Genomic DNA, 15,269 nt, shown 5'->3' on the forward strand with positions numbered 1-15,269 from the left:
ACCTACCACGTGACATTGAAAACTATCTTGCTATTGGACGTTACCGAGGTAATATACTTATTAGATAAACCCATTGGGTGAATATTTCGGTAATGACCTACAAGAGTTTCCGGTTAAGTTTGCAATGGCTGACCCGAAGTATCAAAATTTACGCTATATAGCGGTAGGACAAGCGGATGTGTACGAAACAGGAGATCTTCCTGAATCCGATCAAGCGTTTTACGAAACAGACGAACACCAGGGAACGGTCGAAACACTTTTAGTTGATCCTAAAGATGCTATTAAACGTTTTAATAAAGCGACAATAGACAGTAGTGGGTCAAACTTCAGTGAAGAAGCTGTTGCTGGCAGAAAAGGTTACTCAGTGCATTATGAAATTTTTCCATCTGCACACAAGGACGAGGAAACAGTATTACAGAGAGTTCAGCGTTTAAAGTACGAATTGAAAGAAGTCCAAGAAGCTGCTGGCAAGATATGTGACGACGAGGTAAACCCCACTACAATTTTAACGGAAGTAGAAGAGCTTCAACATCAACTAGAGCTGTTCAGTACACACTCATCGGCAGTAGGAAACAAACAGGATGAAAATTATGGTCAACTATTAAACCAACTTAAAGCTGGAGCCCCAGCAAGGCAGAGTCCGAAGAAGAGTAGCCAACCTACAACGAGTCATGACACTGAGCCTAACAAGACGGTATTCGAGCTACATATGAGTAGTACACCGCATGCTGAAAAGGAGGCACATCTTGAGGCTCGAATTAGTCAATTGGAGATGCTGCTAGGTTCTGCTAGTGATCAAAAGATGTTAGCTGAAAGTGTTGGAACCAATTCTCTGATGGACACACTTCAGTTATTGTCTTCAAAGATGCATTTGTTGGATGAAGATAATGTGAATAAAGTTTCAGCTCGATTGCAAATTCTATTGCAAACAATGTCCAAGGTAAAGTTGCCCATCTTGAATCGTCTGCACTGCCCAACTTGTTTTATATACCAGTGAGTAAAACCAACTGTTTGTTTTCTGAAAAATTCAAATTTGATTGTCTGTAAACAGGTAAATGAAAGCAGTGCGACAGAAAATGCCCAGGATATGGAAAAGGTGAATGAACTATACGAGTTGGTAAAGAAGTGGGATTCCTGCGCCGATGCCTTACCAACAATAGTGGATAGGCTCTATACATTGCAAGAACTACACCAGCAAGCTATGGAATTCTCATCTAGCCTGAAGGCATTAGAAGCAGCCCAGAGTGAATTGTCTGCGAGTATGGGTGCTCATGATAAACTCCTCGTTGATGTTCAAAAGACTTTCTCTGACAATGTGGACACCATTAAGAGTAATGTAGAGAATATGGAGAAGAGAATTAGTGCTCTCAAATAATATCCTGCTATTGATGTTTTGTAATGCTTTTTGAAATATTTAATTTTTTGCTGTTTGTAACTAGAAAATGATGGTGAACCTTTCGTGTATTTATTGTTTCAGCATTTACTGTCATCATGAATTCACAATCAGCTTTTATTTCATTACAAAAATGATGAACTAGCTGGAGATGTTGACTAACAAATAAACATTGTTTCTAGCCATTTGACCTCTATAATGCAGTGTATTTGACGAATGTATGTTTCTTAATTTAGGCTTAAAATCTCTAAATATCTGGCCAGAAATTTATAAAAAATATAGCATTTAATTGTAATGTGTTTTATATGAAGGAAAGTAACTTGCGCTATCGTATAACATAGCTCTGTGAAGACACCCCCAGTATATATGCCAGCTTAAAGCAAAGCTGATCTTAATTCAGTCACTTGAGATGCTATGGAATATGAGAGGAGGTAACAGTACCATACAGGCCTTAAACAATCCACACATGCACTGTAAAAATAAATACTTTAAAACCTAATCTATTTTGTCTATGGAACACCCCAAGCCAGCCACATCAAACAGTTATTGAACACAACAGATGTAGTTTATACAGCAGTTGTGTGTGTGTGTGTGTGTGTCATCGGAGGTTTCCATGTAGCTAAAATGTGCATCTGAAGGGCTGATTTACTTCAAGTACCTGCAACAGACAAGCACACCATGTAAGCGATGAGTCTAAACAGGTGTGAGCAACTCGTAGCAAAGTGCAACCGAGTGTTAGCGTCATATATACTATTGGTGTCATCTATACTGTAGGTGTTGTATATAGTAATGTTGGTGCTGTATATACTGTTAGTGCCGTATATACTGTAGGTGTCAGATATACTGTAGGTGTCATATATACTGGAAGTGTCACATATACCGTAGGCGTCACATATACTGTTGGTTTCACATATATTGTAGGTGTCACATATACTGTAAGTGCCACATAAACTGTAGGTGTCACATATACTGTAAGTGTCACATATACTGTAGGTGTCACATATACTGTAGGTGTCACATATACTGTAAGTGTGACATATACTGGAGGTGTCATATATACTGTAGGTGTCACATATACTGTAGGTGTCACATATACTGTTGGTGTAAAATATACTGTAGGTGCCACATATACTGTAGGTGTGACAGATACTATGAGTGTCACATACACTGTTGTAACTTACTTGGCAGCCCAGTCAGTTCTTCCGACGGTCACCCCAGTCTTAGCACTTGGCTGCTGTCCAGAAATAGGAGCCAACTTGGCTGCCTTCCAAGGCTGTGTGTCTAAAATACAAAGTGCATTTAATTACACGCCAAACAAATCATAGCCAACAAGAATTCTGAGAACTCCAAGACATTTTCTTTATGATATTAGTAAAAATTCCCCTGTCATGCAGCCCACGACCAAAGTGATAATGGAAAAAAGAAAGGGTACTGATGGTTGAGAAATGCAATATTAGCAGTCAAATGGCACTGCAGTGCAATGGTAGCTGCAATGGTAGCTGTAATGTACTGGGTGATATTATGTACAACAAACAGCAATAATGAAAGGAAAAGATTATATGTTTATATCTCACCCTGCAATAGGAGAAATGCAATATTAGAAGTAAAATGGAAAGCTGCTGTGTAATATACACAGACTGGGGGGGGGGGGCTGTATATCATTGGTCATAGCAACCAATATCAAGAGGTTGTGATATTTATCTAGATTTCTGTATTTATATCTAAAGAATTATGCTGAATTTAAAAATCTAAACAGATTTTAACTTGTTATCATAGAAATAGATGTATATCTATAAGAAAATGGAGGACTATTACTTAATTTTGCAGATATTAAAAACGGCTTGGCAGTACCGCGATATTGGGCACAGCCGCAGTATCATCAACAAAATCTTTAAAAAATAATAACAGTAACATATTGCACACCATTGGTCACTATATACTTCGATCTTGTAAATTCGAATGATTATTCTTATAACTAAATCTTATAAAATTGAATAATCATTCTTACAATTAAATATTGTAATAATTTTACAGGTAATATTGTAAGAATCGTTAGAAAAATATCATCGTCATTTCGTTTACTTTCACTGCTTTGGACATCAGTTGGAATACTAAAGTACTCGTTATAAGTGTCCAAAATGTCAGAGACCCGTAGAATCAGCAAAAAAGAAACGATAACTTTTCAGTACTTTTACGTTAATTACAGAAACCTTCGGCAATTAGACAATGCTATAGACTGGTGAAATGTGCACGTTTTTCTGGTGAAATGCGCACGACTTAATAGTTCTACTATTTGTCGCACGGCCTTATTGACGTTTCGTTGGCCAGTCTTAATTTTGATTAGAAAAAGCTTGTCAAGTTTTTATTGCGATTTTTGGCCAAATTAATCTGTCTATTTATGTATAATCCGATCAGATGGGCTAGTTTTAGGGTCTTGCGGTAACCTTTCAAAGACTTGGTAACATATTTAAATAGGTTTATATGTGTTTTGTATCGTTATTATATTTAAACGACTCTACACAAAAATGGTCAAATTTGTTGATGAGATTCCAGTACAAGGGTTTGCGACGGCCGTTAATGAATAATTTTCGGGAGTTGTGTGCACATGTGCATTTATCATAAATCTCCCAACCAATCGCTTCGCTCGTGTTTGGTCGTGGGATTATACTTGCCATAGACTTACCTGTGCTACCGAAGGAGATATGTATACTTTTTCAAGTATTATTCACAAGCCTTGAGGATTAATTTTTGAGGCTTTCATATCAAAATTTGCTAGATCGCTGAATATATACATGTACTACCCTCATGCACTTTCAAAGGAAAAAGGATCAGTACCTTCTCTCCAATTTTATATTTCAAGCTCTTCAGGTGGCTAGTAAAGCGTGCCTAAATTTAGCACTTGAAGTTATACACAAGTTAATCATTTCTTGTCACGATTGGCATCGAGGATTGTCAGAAAGTTGACCTGGTCTGGTCACATACTTCATTTTCGGAAATGCGGCATCTAATCAAGGTCAGCATTTAAGGAGTCTATGTTTGTAATATTGTAAGTAACATGAAATAAGTTTCATTTATGGCTGACACATCTCACTCAGTAAAAGGTGGAGACTTCTAATAACAGTGAATATCTGACTGACAGTTCATTTTCTCAATATTAAGTTTTTGAAAACTGAGTGTTTCAAAAATAGATGGCGGAACGCTTGCCCATTTGAAACTGAAAATATTAAAAAAATTTTACACAAGTTTCGGCCATTGTTATTGCTTTAATCTGGTAGAGCTGCTAAAAACTATCGCTGCGTTGATGATAACACGAGTCACAACTTTGATTTACGACTCCTAAGTACAAAAGTATCATTAATAAAGGGTGACAGCGTCATGTTCCACCTTGGTACATGCAAATAAGTATTTGCAAGAGTACCTCATCGACTTACTAGATGGCTTCTTGGCAGAGCCCATGAATGAGGAGACGTATCCTGCATTGTTGATGTTATTAATTTTAGCAGCTGGCTTGCCAAGGGTGATACCGGGAAGAGCTTGACCTTTGCCAAACGACGAGTTCCAATCACCGCCGTCTTTGGATTGCTTTGAGTTTATTCCTGCGATAGACAATTACCCGTAGCTTCAGGGAGTAACAATTTGTTAAATAATTTCGTTATTCCAAGCTTATGAATGGCCAACAATGCTTTGAATAGAAACAGAGAAGTTCCTATGGTGACATAACGAGTTAGTTTTAGAATCAGAGTTAGTTAGACAGGAATCGTAATCACTATTAGAGTTTAATTGGAATACAAATTGCTAAATTTAAATATTTGAGTAAAATGATCGTTAAATTTCAGTTTTCAAGGTGTACTTTCTACCTTACTATAGATTATTAATTTCGCTTTCACAACTTGAAAGCGAGTCAAGGAATACTTACCAGGCATGTACCTAGCCTTATTCATGTAATGCTGCTTGGCAGAAGAGGCCGAAGAGCGTCCTGATGTGATAGAGCTACGACGATGTGAAGCACCAAACATATTCTTATTGTTAAAGGATGGCTTGGTTGCACCACCGAAAGAACTGAAAAAAGAGAAAGCAACTCACCGAAAGGTCGAGCGACGCATCGCGGCGTTTGACAAATTATACACTTTGAGCAGCTGCAGTTTGGTAGGCTAGAATTGTTTGGTATGCTGAAGGAGTGCAGTTGGTTAGAAGAAATAAAACAGCATGGCAGCAAGTTAACTGCTTTGGTTAATTGGTGCCCCCTGGTGGCAGTTTTACCTGCAGGACAACAGATTAAAGAATCGTCTTGCGTATGCCAAGTCAGAAGATGTGAGTAAAAAGCACTCACATAGAGGAAAGTTGAAAAGCTAGTGATTGTTAGGATGTAACATAGCCATATGAATAAGTATTTTTTAAAGGTTTATTCTTGATTGGCAGCATGTTGATCAGCTCTAGTAATTTTATTGAACTATTAGAATTTTGTATTGAGCCCTTTCTAGCAAATATTTATTTGTTAGAAAAAGTTCTGGCAAAAGAGAAGATTGTAAAATTGCTACCGAAAAACTGATGTTTAAAAAATAAAGATCTTTGCCAGCATGCAACCATAGACTGTATACATATTTTCGCATTGTGTACGTTATATAATTTTGTTTTGCTCCAAAATACCTCATTCTGCTTTTTACGTTCTACGTGAATTCAGTTATGATGTTATGATCACTGATGATTATACGAATATAATTATTGCTAGCGCTGGGCCTGAGGCAGATGCGTGACTTCAACACCAAGCGAGTGAAAGTATTGCTAGCGCTGGGCCTGAGGCAGATGCGTGACTTCAACACCAAGCGAGTGAAAGATGTTTAAAAGCTGATGTTTTGCTGTAAGTTACATTCAGAAACTAAAAAACAAAGTAGAAATTTAATTAATGAAAAGTGTACGCATAACACAATTACATGACACAAAAATGACAAATTTATATAGCATCTACTATTCTTGAATGTGCTAACAAACAGTTATTAGTATGTTTGTTAACAGATACGGTATCTTAGTTTTTGCAAATTGGGCGTAGTGAGAGGTAGAACAAGAAAAATTGAAAACTCACATGTTGCATGCCCATAATAATAACCAGCTTTGCAAAAACCAGGTTTATACAAGGTAAGAAACTAGTAATAATATGATGTGATTATAAATGCAGAGTTGACTACAAACCCTAGACTCTGAAAATGGCCACCTTCGTCTTACTCACTTCAAAAAATCGTCATCATCAAAATCCACTTTCTTGTTCGCCGGGGCTGCCATTTTAGGTTTTGTTGCTGCCGTGCTTTTGCCAAAGTCATCGAGACCAAACTCATCCCAGTCATCCCAGCTATCTTGTGCACCCCACCTCTTACGGGGTGCAGCAGGGGGATTGTTTGACTTGGTGGCCGCTGGAGGCTGTAACAACCATAAGAGCGATAATTAGTGTTTCTAAGCTACCCTAACACAACTCTAAAGTAGTACTGCGACTTTAGCCTTCATTACGAGAGGAAAGAGCTGCCCGGGTCGGAAGACGACAGCTGCCATTGTTATAGCTGCTGCCAATACCAATCATGCTGACAGAATATTGAGCGTGTCAGCATCTCCAAAGAGTTTTCAACAACATTCATGAGCCTCTCAGGCCTTGAGCTACTAATGTTTGGCGTAATGACATAAAATTCACACCTCGTCAACATGTTAGTCAGCATATCCTCATGTCTGTTTACACATATTGCGACTTTTAGTCACTTGCTGTTCATGTTATCACATGTGATAGAATTTTTACAGTGACATCAAGCAAATATTGACACTTTCAATATAAAATCGCAGCCTCACAATGTCACACGACTCTGACATTACGACATTACTAAGCCAACAACACTGACATACACTTGAATGACCCTTTTACATGAAGGTCGACTAAATGTGTGACGAGAATGTAAGACGATGCTGGTTGAAATGCAAAGAGATTTTTAAATCAAAGTTAGCAGTCTCCAGAAAAACAATGCTTAATACAGCAAGAAAAAAAGACTCTGACCTATTGACCTATACAGCAAATTAGCTTTGTAGTTTTCTTGTACTTTTATCTAATGCCCAAACTAGCATCTGGTATGTTTAAGATCGACTCTACATCACTTGTACACAGAGGTTGTTTCATTTTTCACCAAAAGTTTATTTTAACGAACTGCGCCAACCAAATCCTTTTTGACTTCGCCACCTTAACGACAAACGTAAAATTTGTCAGACCAACTGAGCAGACAAATAATCACTCAAAACCGATAAGCACAGCACAGGCAGAACTGAAATAGAACGAAAGTGCTTTCAATTTGTATAGCCTTCAATCATGAGGTTCTAAAACAGGTGCTTGACGGCAGGCCCTTACAAGTGACCTCTGATAGTGTGTTCTTGCATTACCTTACTGCCAGCAGCCTTGCTAGGCTTGCTAGCCTTAGCTACACTATCTGCTTTATTGTCTTTCATTTGGGCCGTAGTTATAGCACCAGGTACTTGATACTGCAATAAGCAGATACCAGCTTTAGATAAACAACAAAGCCTTTTATTTGTGACTACGTAATGCTACCGAGACACGGTGCAAGTACAAATTGAGAGCAGGAACCTTTTTTCTATCAGCAAATGAATATGTTTGCAACATGAGGTGTATCTCGGCAGTGGTTGCAAAATATTTTATTGTAGGAAATCTAATATATGACTCATTAAGCTTCTTGGCAGCTATCCGAAAATCCTTACTCTTCTTGGCAGCCATTCAAAGAACCTTTATAAATTCAAACAATGTATTCTTAATGACTTTTCTGTTTGTTTGTACTGAATTGTTTATTTTAAATGCTTCTCACACCTAGTGAACTTATGAACTTTTTGAAATTACAAACAAAGTTAAGAGAATAGCTGTACAACAGCCTCATCACGTATCATTAACGTAGCTAGTCACCGCCTAGCAAAAACCTTCCTCCTACTTTAGAAATCAAAAAAGCAAAAAGAAGCATTCACCTTATATGTTTCATATTCCATATGAGGTTTTTTCTCAGGAACGATAGATGGCAAATCCATTTTGTTCTGCTGCTTGGTTGTGTCCGCAAAGGGCTGCCGTACTGGCTGAGTTTGCTTCAAAGCGGGCGCGAGAGATGTGTTGGAAGGCTTAGCACCAAGATTCTGGCCCACTGTGAAATAGGGACTTTTCAGTATCTGCAAAATAAGGTTACTGATATCAGATAGGCATGAAGACATTAGCTATGAACGAGACAGCACTATGAGACTGTTTTAGTGGAGCGATGTGAATGTATGACAGTGTTTGGCATGACAAATATTTTGTCTGAACGAAAGATTCGTGTTTTGCGATGAAGCATTTGATTCTCATGTACAACATCATTGCATCACTTCCTCTGCGTGTCACAAGCTTAATGTACTACTTGCCTAATGTGTCACATTTCTAATAATTTTGGTACTAGTTTAATGTGTAGGTTCTCCAAAGTGCCACTGGCTGAATGTGTCACCATCGAAGTATATTTTTTGATGAGTTAGATACTTTCACAGGGATACTTCTCTGACGTGACAAGACGCACTGGAAGAAATCGAGGCGGTACATGAAATTGTAACAAGTAGGAAGTTGTACCTGTGCGGCAGTAGGCCTCTTCTTAGGATCCCACATCATGGTCTCTTTCATTAGCTGGATGGCCTCATTACCGGCATTCGGTATCAACGTTCGTAGGTTTGTTTCTATACACTGAGGCCATCTGAAGTTCATAGCTGCGGCTAGCTGGTGGCCCTCTGGCCAAGTTTGCTGTAGCAACAGAGAAGTTATCATATCTTTCAGAACCAGTTGTAGATGAGATTTGAAAGTGACAGGAGGGGGCTACAGTTTGTGGTCATTTTATTAAGATGGTATTCAACCTCGAGAAGAGCACGATAATACTGTACATTAGCAGCTTTTTACATTTCAACAAACTAATTTAGTAATTTTTGGTACAGAAGTTGAACAGCCTTTTTTTAGAACTTTTCCAAGGTTCAATATTATTATTAGTAATAAATAAAAATCATAGATAGTGTGTTACAGAAATGTGAGAGCATTATGTAAGCTCATGAAATGACTTGAGCCAGACATACTTGAGAAACTTAAAAGTTCAAGTGTTTACTTACTATATAATAACTTAGAACACACAAAGAAGCTGGGTACTTTAGGCTCTCAACAAATTGATCCAAGATTATATGAAAATAAGAGGGTAAATTAGGTCAAATAGAGCACAGTGGCGAGTTGACTGGTAGCAGACCATATAATAGTCATTCGCATTATACCAATGCTATTTATAGATTAATTGTCTTGTAAGTTAGGTGCAAAGACTATATATATATATATATTTGAAAAATTATTGTGAAAAAAGTAAACTTTTAGTATTTGCGTTACAAATTTGTTTCGTGCGGAGCACTCATCAGACGCGATTGTACTAAAATGAAAAGCTTTACCGAATTCGCATTATATATTAACTAAAAGCAAGTGCTAAAGCACTTGCTTTTAGTTAATATATATATATATATGTATATAATGATCAATAACCTTTGAGTTGTTTACTGCAATCGAAGACTACCGAGATTATACCGAGAATTCTCATGTACGAATGTACATATATACATGTACGAATATACATATCTAGTTTTTTAAATATTTTCGGATAAAACCAGTTAGTCTATAAGTGAAGTTCAGAAAATAAAATATGTAATTTAGCTTCACGATGTCACATCTAAGAATAGCTTGTAGTTTTTAAAGATATGCTTAGACTTTCAGTGGTCCTACCTTGGCAGGTGTTCCAAGTACTGAGCATATTTTAAACAGTTGATCTATCTCACTGCTGCCGGGGAAGAGAGGCCTAAGTGTGTATAACTCCGCCATTATGGTGCCAACAGCCCAAATATCTATGGGGGAGTTGTAGTTGGTAGAACGTAGAAGAATTTCAGGAGCCCGATACCTGTGGCGACAAAGGTGACGGTCATACGTGAACTAATCAAGACGAATAATTACAAAGAAAATTAAAAAAACATAAAATATAATTCACTATTACAAGGCAAGTTAACAACAGCCTTCAATTAATATTCCACTCACAAAAACATAGTAAAAGTATTCTTTAGTTTCAGTTAAACAGCCATAAATAATATAATTATATCATTATTTGTGTGTCACAAGAGCCACCACTGATGATAGAACTGAATATAATAGGTTGGGTTGTGAGATGGCTGCTAACGAATATCACTAGCGCTGTTAGTAGGCAATGTTAGTTAGTGCAGTTAGATTAGTGAGGAAGGTTGGTTACAAACCATCGGGTTGACACGTAGTCTGTGAATGGAGGCTTTGATCTTATCTCACGAGCTAAACCAAAATCTGCTAATTTGACATTGTCAGGCCCGCCGCAAAGCAGGTTCTCAGGCTTCAAGTCGCGGTGGAAATAGCCTGGCAAAAAGCAAGAGAGGATAATTGTTAGAATGAGTAGTGCCTGGCTAATTAAAGCCTGAGTGCAACAGAAATAAAGGTGGGTTAAGGGAATGCCCCGACATAGAAGAGCTCAGCCATATATGGTTAAAACACTATTCACAATGAAATAATTAGATAATGCATGTGTGTTAAGCTTTTTTCCATGGAAGGGGCATTCACACTTCTATATTGTTAGCATAGTCATGGATTAGCCTGGCATCAAGACAAGCCCAGTCTCTTGACGAACCATCGAGTTGACACATAGTCTGTGAAGGGAGGCCGAGAGCGAACCTCCCGAGCCAACCCGAAATCTGCTAATTTCACGCATTGTACTCCGTCACACAGCAAGTTCTCAGGTTTTAAATCCCTGTGGAAAAATCCTGCAACAAGTATGGAGCACTCGAACTGCTGTAGAGCATGTGTACCCTGGTATACTTACTATTGCATTGTTTGTATTTCTTAATATACTCTGTGCATCTTAGTTGTAGTCTAATCGGGGCATGAAACAAAAATTATAAAAAATGAAATAATTCAACTATAAGTTCCTGGGTATAAGGGGTTCCTGTGGAGCCTAAAGCTAGACTGTTATGATAAGAGTTGATATATAGTGACACCATACTGAATATGATACTATATAATAATCCATACCATTCTTGTGCATGAAAGCAAGACCCTGCATTACTTGATAGATGACATTCCTCACGGATGATTCCGGAAAGAGCTTATCTCTATAGAACAAAAGATTCATCTTAATAGATGGTACAAACACAAAAGTAATCAGAGATGCCACTGTTTCAGACATTTCACTCCAGTCAGTCTTATTTTGATTACTGTCAGATAACCCTCGATAACGACTAGACCATCTTCAGCTACTATCCGACCAGCATGGAAGAGCCATGTAAATGCCGATTCAATTTATATCTTTGCGAAAACACATAAAGCACAATTTTTATGAAGCTAGTCGAAGTAACGTTTGCAAGGAGTTTGTTTCAAGCTGAACACAATCAAGTAAATCGACATTTCGTGTGACAAACACCATTGGAAACAGAGAATCTTGGGAATAGATCTAGCCCTCAGATCAATTGGTCCCCGGTTTGTCTATAAATGGTTGAATAAAGTGATGCAACGTTGAAGAAAAATGAGTCATTACAAAGAGAAACATACCTGTCCTTCATCATCTGATACAGATTCTCTTTCATGAACTCGAAGACAAAATAGAGGTTGTCATTTTCTCTGATCACTTCTTTGAGTTTGACTATGTTGGCATGGTTCAGCTTCCTCAGGGACTGTCCAACAAAAACATAGAAAAGGTTCATATATTGTCAACTCTATGCGGTATTCCCATCTGGCATGACTGGGCCTGCATAATGGCATCAATAGAGGCAAACAACTCATGCCTAAATACAATACAGATCAGTTGTGGCAACTTTATGTTTATTTGGTCAATAGTTCATAATAGAGCGCATCAACATCAATAAAGCTGCTGCTTTCATGTAGCGATGGCATGCTGCAAATGCTATTATTCCTATATGGATTTGATTTACCTATTGTATTACACATACAATGTGCATCATATTCCATGCTGTGTGAAAAATATTACATCAGCGATGAGCATATTGAATATTTTAGCGAGCTACTAGCCTGCTGTCAACGTCAGCAAACTTTGATTCTTGTGTTGTCGATTCTTCAGCATGCCGCCATCCAGCAAAATCAGAGTCGTTATTAGCAAAAGATAATACAATATTATTCTTCAGCCTGATTAAGTGCAGAGAGCATCGCCCGCATTTATTGGTAATGACACTGACTTCAGTCATTATAGCTAGCTGCCGGACTCAATCAAACTGGCAGAATGGATAACTTATGAAGTTAAACAAAAGGTTAGTACAAACACCGAGACTCATGGAAGGCTGTTCACTTCATCGATTGGAACGACATGAAAGCGAAACATCTTCCCAACAATAATAACAAAACTATGCGAGCACCTGCTACCAGACCCTAGTGCATCAACACTAACCTGCTCACATTATCACACGCAACAGGTTGTATAGAGTGTCATTGACATAATGCCACCACACTCTAACAAAACTGTCTACATGTCCCATAGATGACACAGAGAGACAGGTTACTATCGAACATAAATTACACTCCATGTTAGGTATACATCACAAGTTTTGTGCATGTTATCACTCACCTTGACTTCTCGTAGGTTGAGGCACTCGTCCCATGAGTAATATTTCTTTTTCATGCTGAAAATCAACAAAGGAATCAAATTTATCACAAAGAAAATTTTTTTTACAAAAAAATAGGAGTTGCCATGTATGACCGGCTTATCTACATTTAGTAGTTTATGCTTAGTGTCAATAAGCAGTTAGACAAGAATATCTCATGACCAACTAAAGCTGATACCAACCGTTTTATGGCGACCTTTTCATTAGATTCAAGGTTGACAGCCAAAAGGACGTTGCCATAGGTACCGTCCCCAAGCTGCTTAGACACATTATATCGATTCATGTTGTCTCACTCTATGCATGCATCTTGATGGTTGGCAGTCACGTTATAACCATTTGAAGTTGACGCAGTCAATATCTTAAAGAAAACTCTGTAGAGAAAAAAGTCAATGGTATGTTAGATGAGAGTTTTAAACAAATAGTAATAGAACAAGCCTCGATTTGAGCTCTTACCGCAAACAGTACAAAACTTCATTTCAACTAATGATTATTATCTATGTGTAGAGATAAATACCAAGTAAAAATTTTGTCAATTGTCCTATAGTTCAGGCAAGACAAATGAAGGCTACCAAGTTTTTAACTATGAAAACCAAATTGTCAGTTACAGTTAGAGTGTTTTCAAAAGATAATAGCAAACAAGGTATGAAAAATCATGTGATTAAAGCCTTCGGTATACCTCATGATACACGTTAAGAGTATGATGGAGCGAGGCCTATGCTGTAATCAATGACAACTCATAACATGCAAAGTAAAGAGCTTAGAGGTAAACTTATTGCATGGGTTGAATGGCCTGAACCACAAACGTGATCAAAGGGTTTTGCAGAAGTAAATGGATTGTGGTAATTTTTAATAAAGTTTTTCAATTAGTATTATTGAATGATTACCACCTTCATTGATGGAAACGTTTAAACAGCTGAGAAGGTGTTTTCTTAATCAATTCATTACATATGTACATACTATTACACGAATAAGATTTGTTGTTGACATTTACCACCATGATATCAACTTTTTGTAATAAGTTTCTTATACACTGTTATATTAATTATGTAAAGCCATTATTCAGCCCAAATCTGAGTTAAAAAACTGATATGGTCAAAATTACTTTCAGACTAAACAAAGAAAACTTTCGCAAACCTCGTATCTCTTAGAAGTCTGCTTACTCTAAGGTTGAAAACACAACCCAGAAGCTAACCGACTAACATGTGTGTGTTTTACCTTACGCTTTTAATACGTTTTACATATTAATGTAAGTGTGTATGCATAAAATAAATTAAAATAAAATTGGTAATAAATAATATTCCAATCAATGCACTAAAAACATTTTCCTATCCATGAATGTAACGATGTTAACGTAAACTGAAAACAAGGTTGTAAAAATACTAGACTGCTTTTTGTGTTGCTTTAATTTGTAATACCCAATCTGATTAACCGCTACTGATAGATAAAAAAAACTACAGTAATATGTTTAAACTAACTAAATTATTCAATTAAACCTTCTAAAACTAAACAGCGTAGAACTACGATGTGCGTAGTCTAGGCTCAAATAATTTAGTGTTACAGAAGCAAACTAACTCAGAGATGCCTGAAACTGCAAATTTTATTCCTAAGCTAGCATAGTTAACAAAATACAACAAGCAGTTTAAAACATACAATAACATAACCGTCAGTCTGAGGAAGATACTTTTTATGATGGAAGTTTATAGCAATCAACTGCAACGATTAATAATATTCTGATAGATACTTTGACTGACTTACTTTACGGCTCAAACAATTACAAATGTTGCTTTGCCCACTAAAAACAGAAGAATATGAAGAAGAACGCGTAAAGAACTCCAGTAGATGCTCCTTTTCCGCTTTTGGATTCAACTTCAGTCGAGCAATGTGAATGTCAGCGTTGTCAATCGGCCATATTAACCTTGCCTTTTATTATAGCAACCATTCACGCAGACTGCGCGACTCCAGAATACGAGATAGTTCGTCCTCTGAGTGACGGCAACTACTACTACTCAACAATTTATGTTAAACGTGAGTTGTTTCCTCCGAACAAAAGAGTTACGCAACTCCAACAAACCATCACATTTTTATCATGCCGGAACTATCCGTTACCTTTTTGGACTTTCTTCATCCATCAATGTAATTTTGATGATCATTTGCTAAGAAGCAAGCAGAGTTTATGGTT

At 37.3% G+C, this 15,269-nt stretch overlaps 2 protein-coding genes across 2 annotated transcripts; one reads left to right on the forward strand and one right to left on the reverse strand.

Annotated features, from left to right (window-relative positions):
- Positions 1-117: 117 nt before the first annotated feature.
- Positions 118-1,583, forward strand: LOC137396825 (dynactin subunit 2-A-like). Its single transcript, XM_068083139.1, has 2 exons — positions 118-940; positions 1,052-1,583. The coding sequence occupies exons 1-2, from the start codon at positions 125-127 to the stop codon at positions 1,373-1,375; spliced, it is 1,140 nt and encodes a 379-aa protein (XP_067939240.1). The 5' UTR covers positions 118-124; the 3' UTR covers positions 1,376-1,583.
- Positions 1,584-1,727: 144 nt separating this feature from the next.
- On the reverse strand, positions 1,728-14,970 carry LOC137396816 (serine/threonine-protein kinase MAK-like). The gene is made up of 14 exons (XM_068083131.1): positions 14,846-14,970; positions 13,273-13,461; positions 13,054-13,108; positions 12,027-12,148; positions 11,511-11,590; positions 10,709-10,841; positions 10,191-10,362; positions 9,015-9,182; positions 8,393-8,587; positions 6,618-6,805; positions 5,310-5,452; positions 4,825-4,989; positions 2,575-2,674; positions 1,728-2,051 (listed from the first exon to the last, which is right to left on the reverse strand). Exons 2-14 carry the CDS (start codon positions 13,371-13,373, stop codon positions 2,039-2,041), a joined length of 1,635 nt encoding a protein of 544 aa, XP_067939232.1. The 5' UTR covers positions 13,374-13,461; positions 14,846-14,970; the 3' UTR covers positions 1,728-2,038.
- Positions 14,971-15,269: the final 299 nt, after the last annotated feature.

This window comes from Watersipora subatra, chromosome 1 (genome assembly GCF_963576615.1).
Source record: "Watersipora subatra chromosome 1, tzWatSuba1.1, whole genome shotgun sequence".
Lineage (NCBI taxonomy): Eukaryota > Metazoa > Bryozoa > Gymnolaemata > Cheilostomatida > Watersiporidae > Watersipora > Watersipora subatra.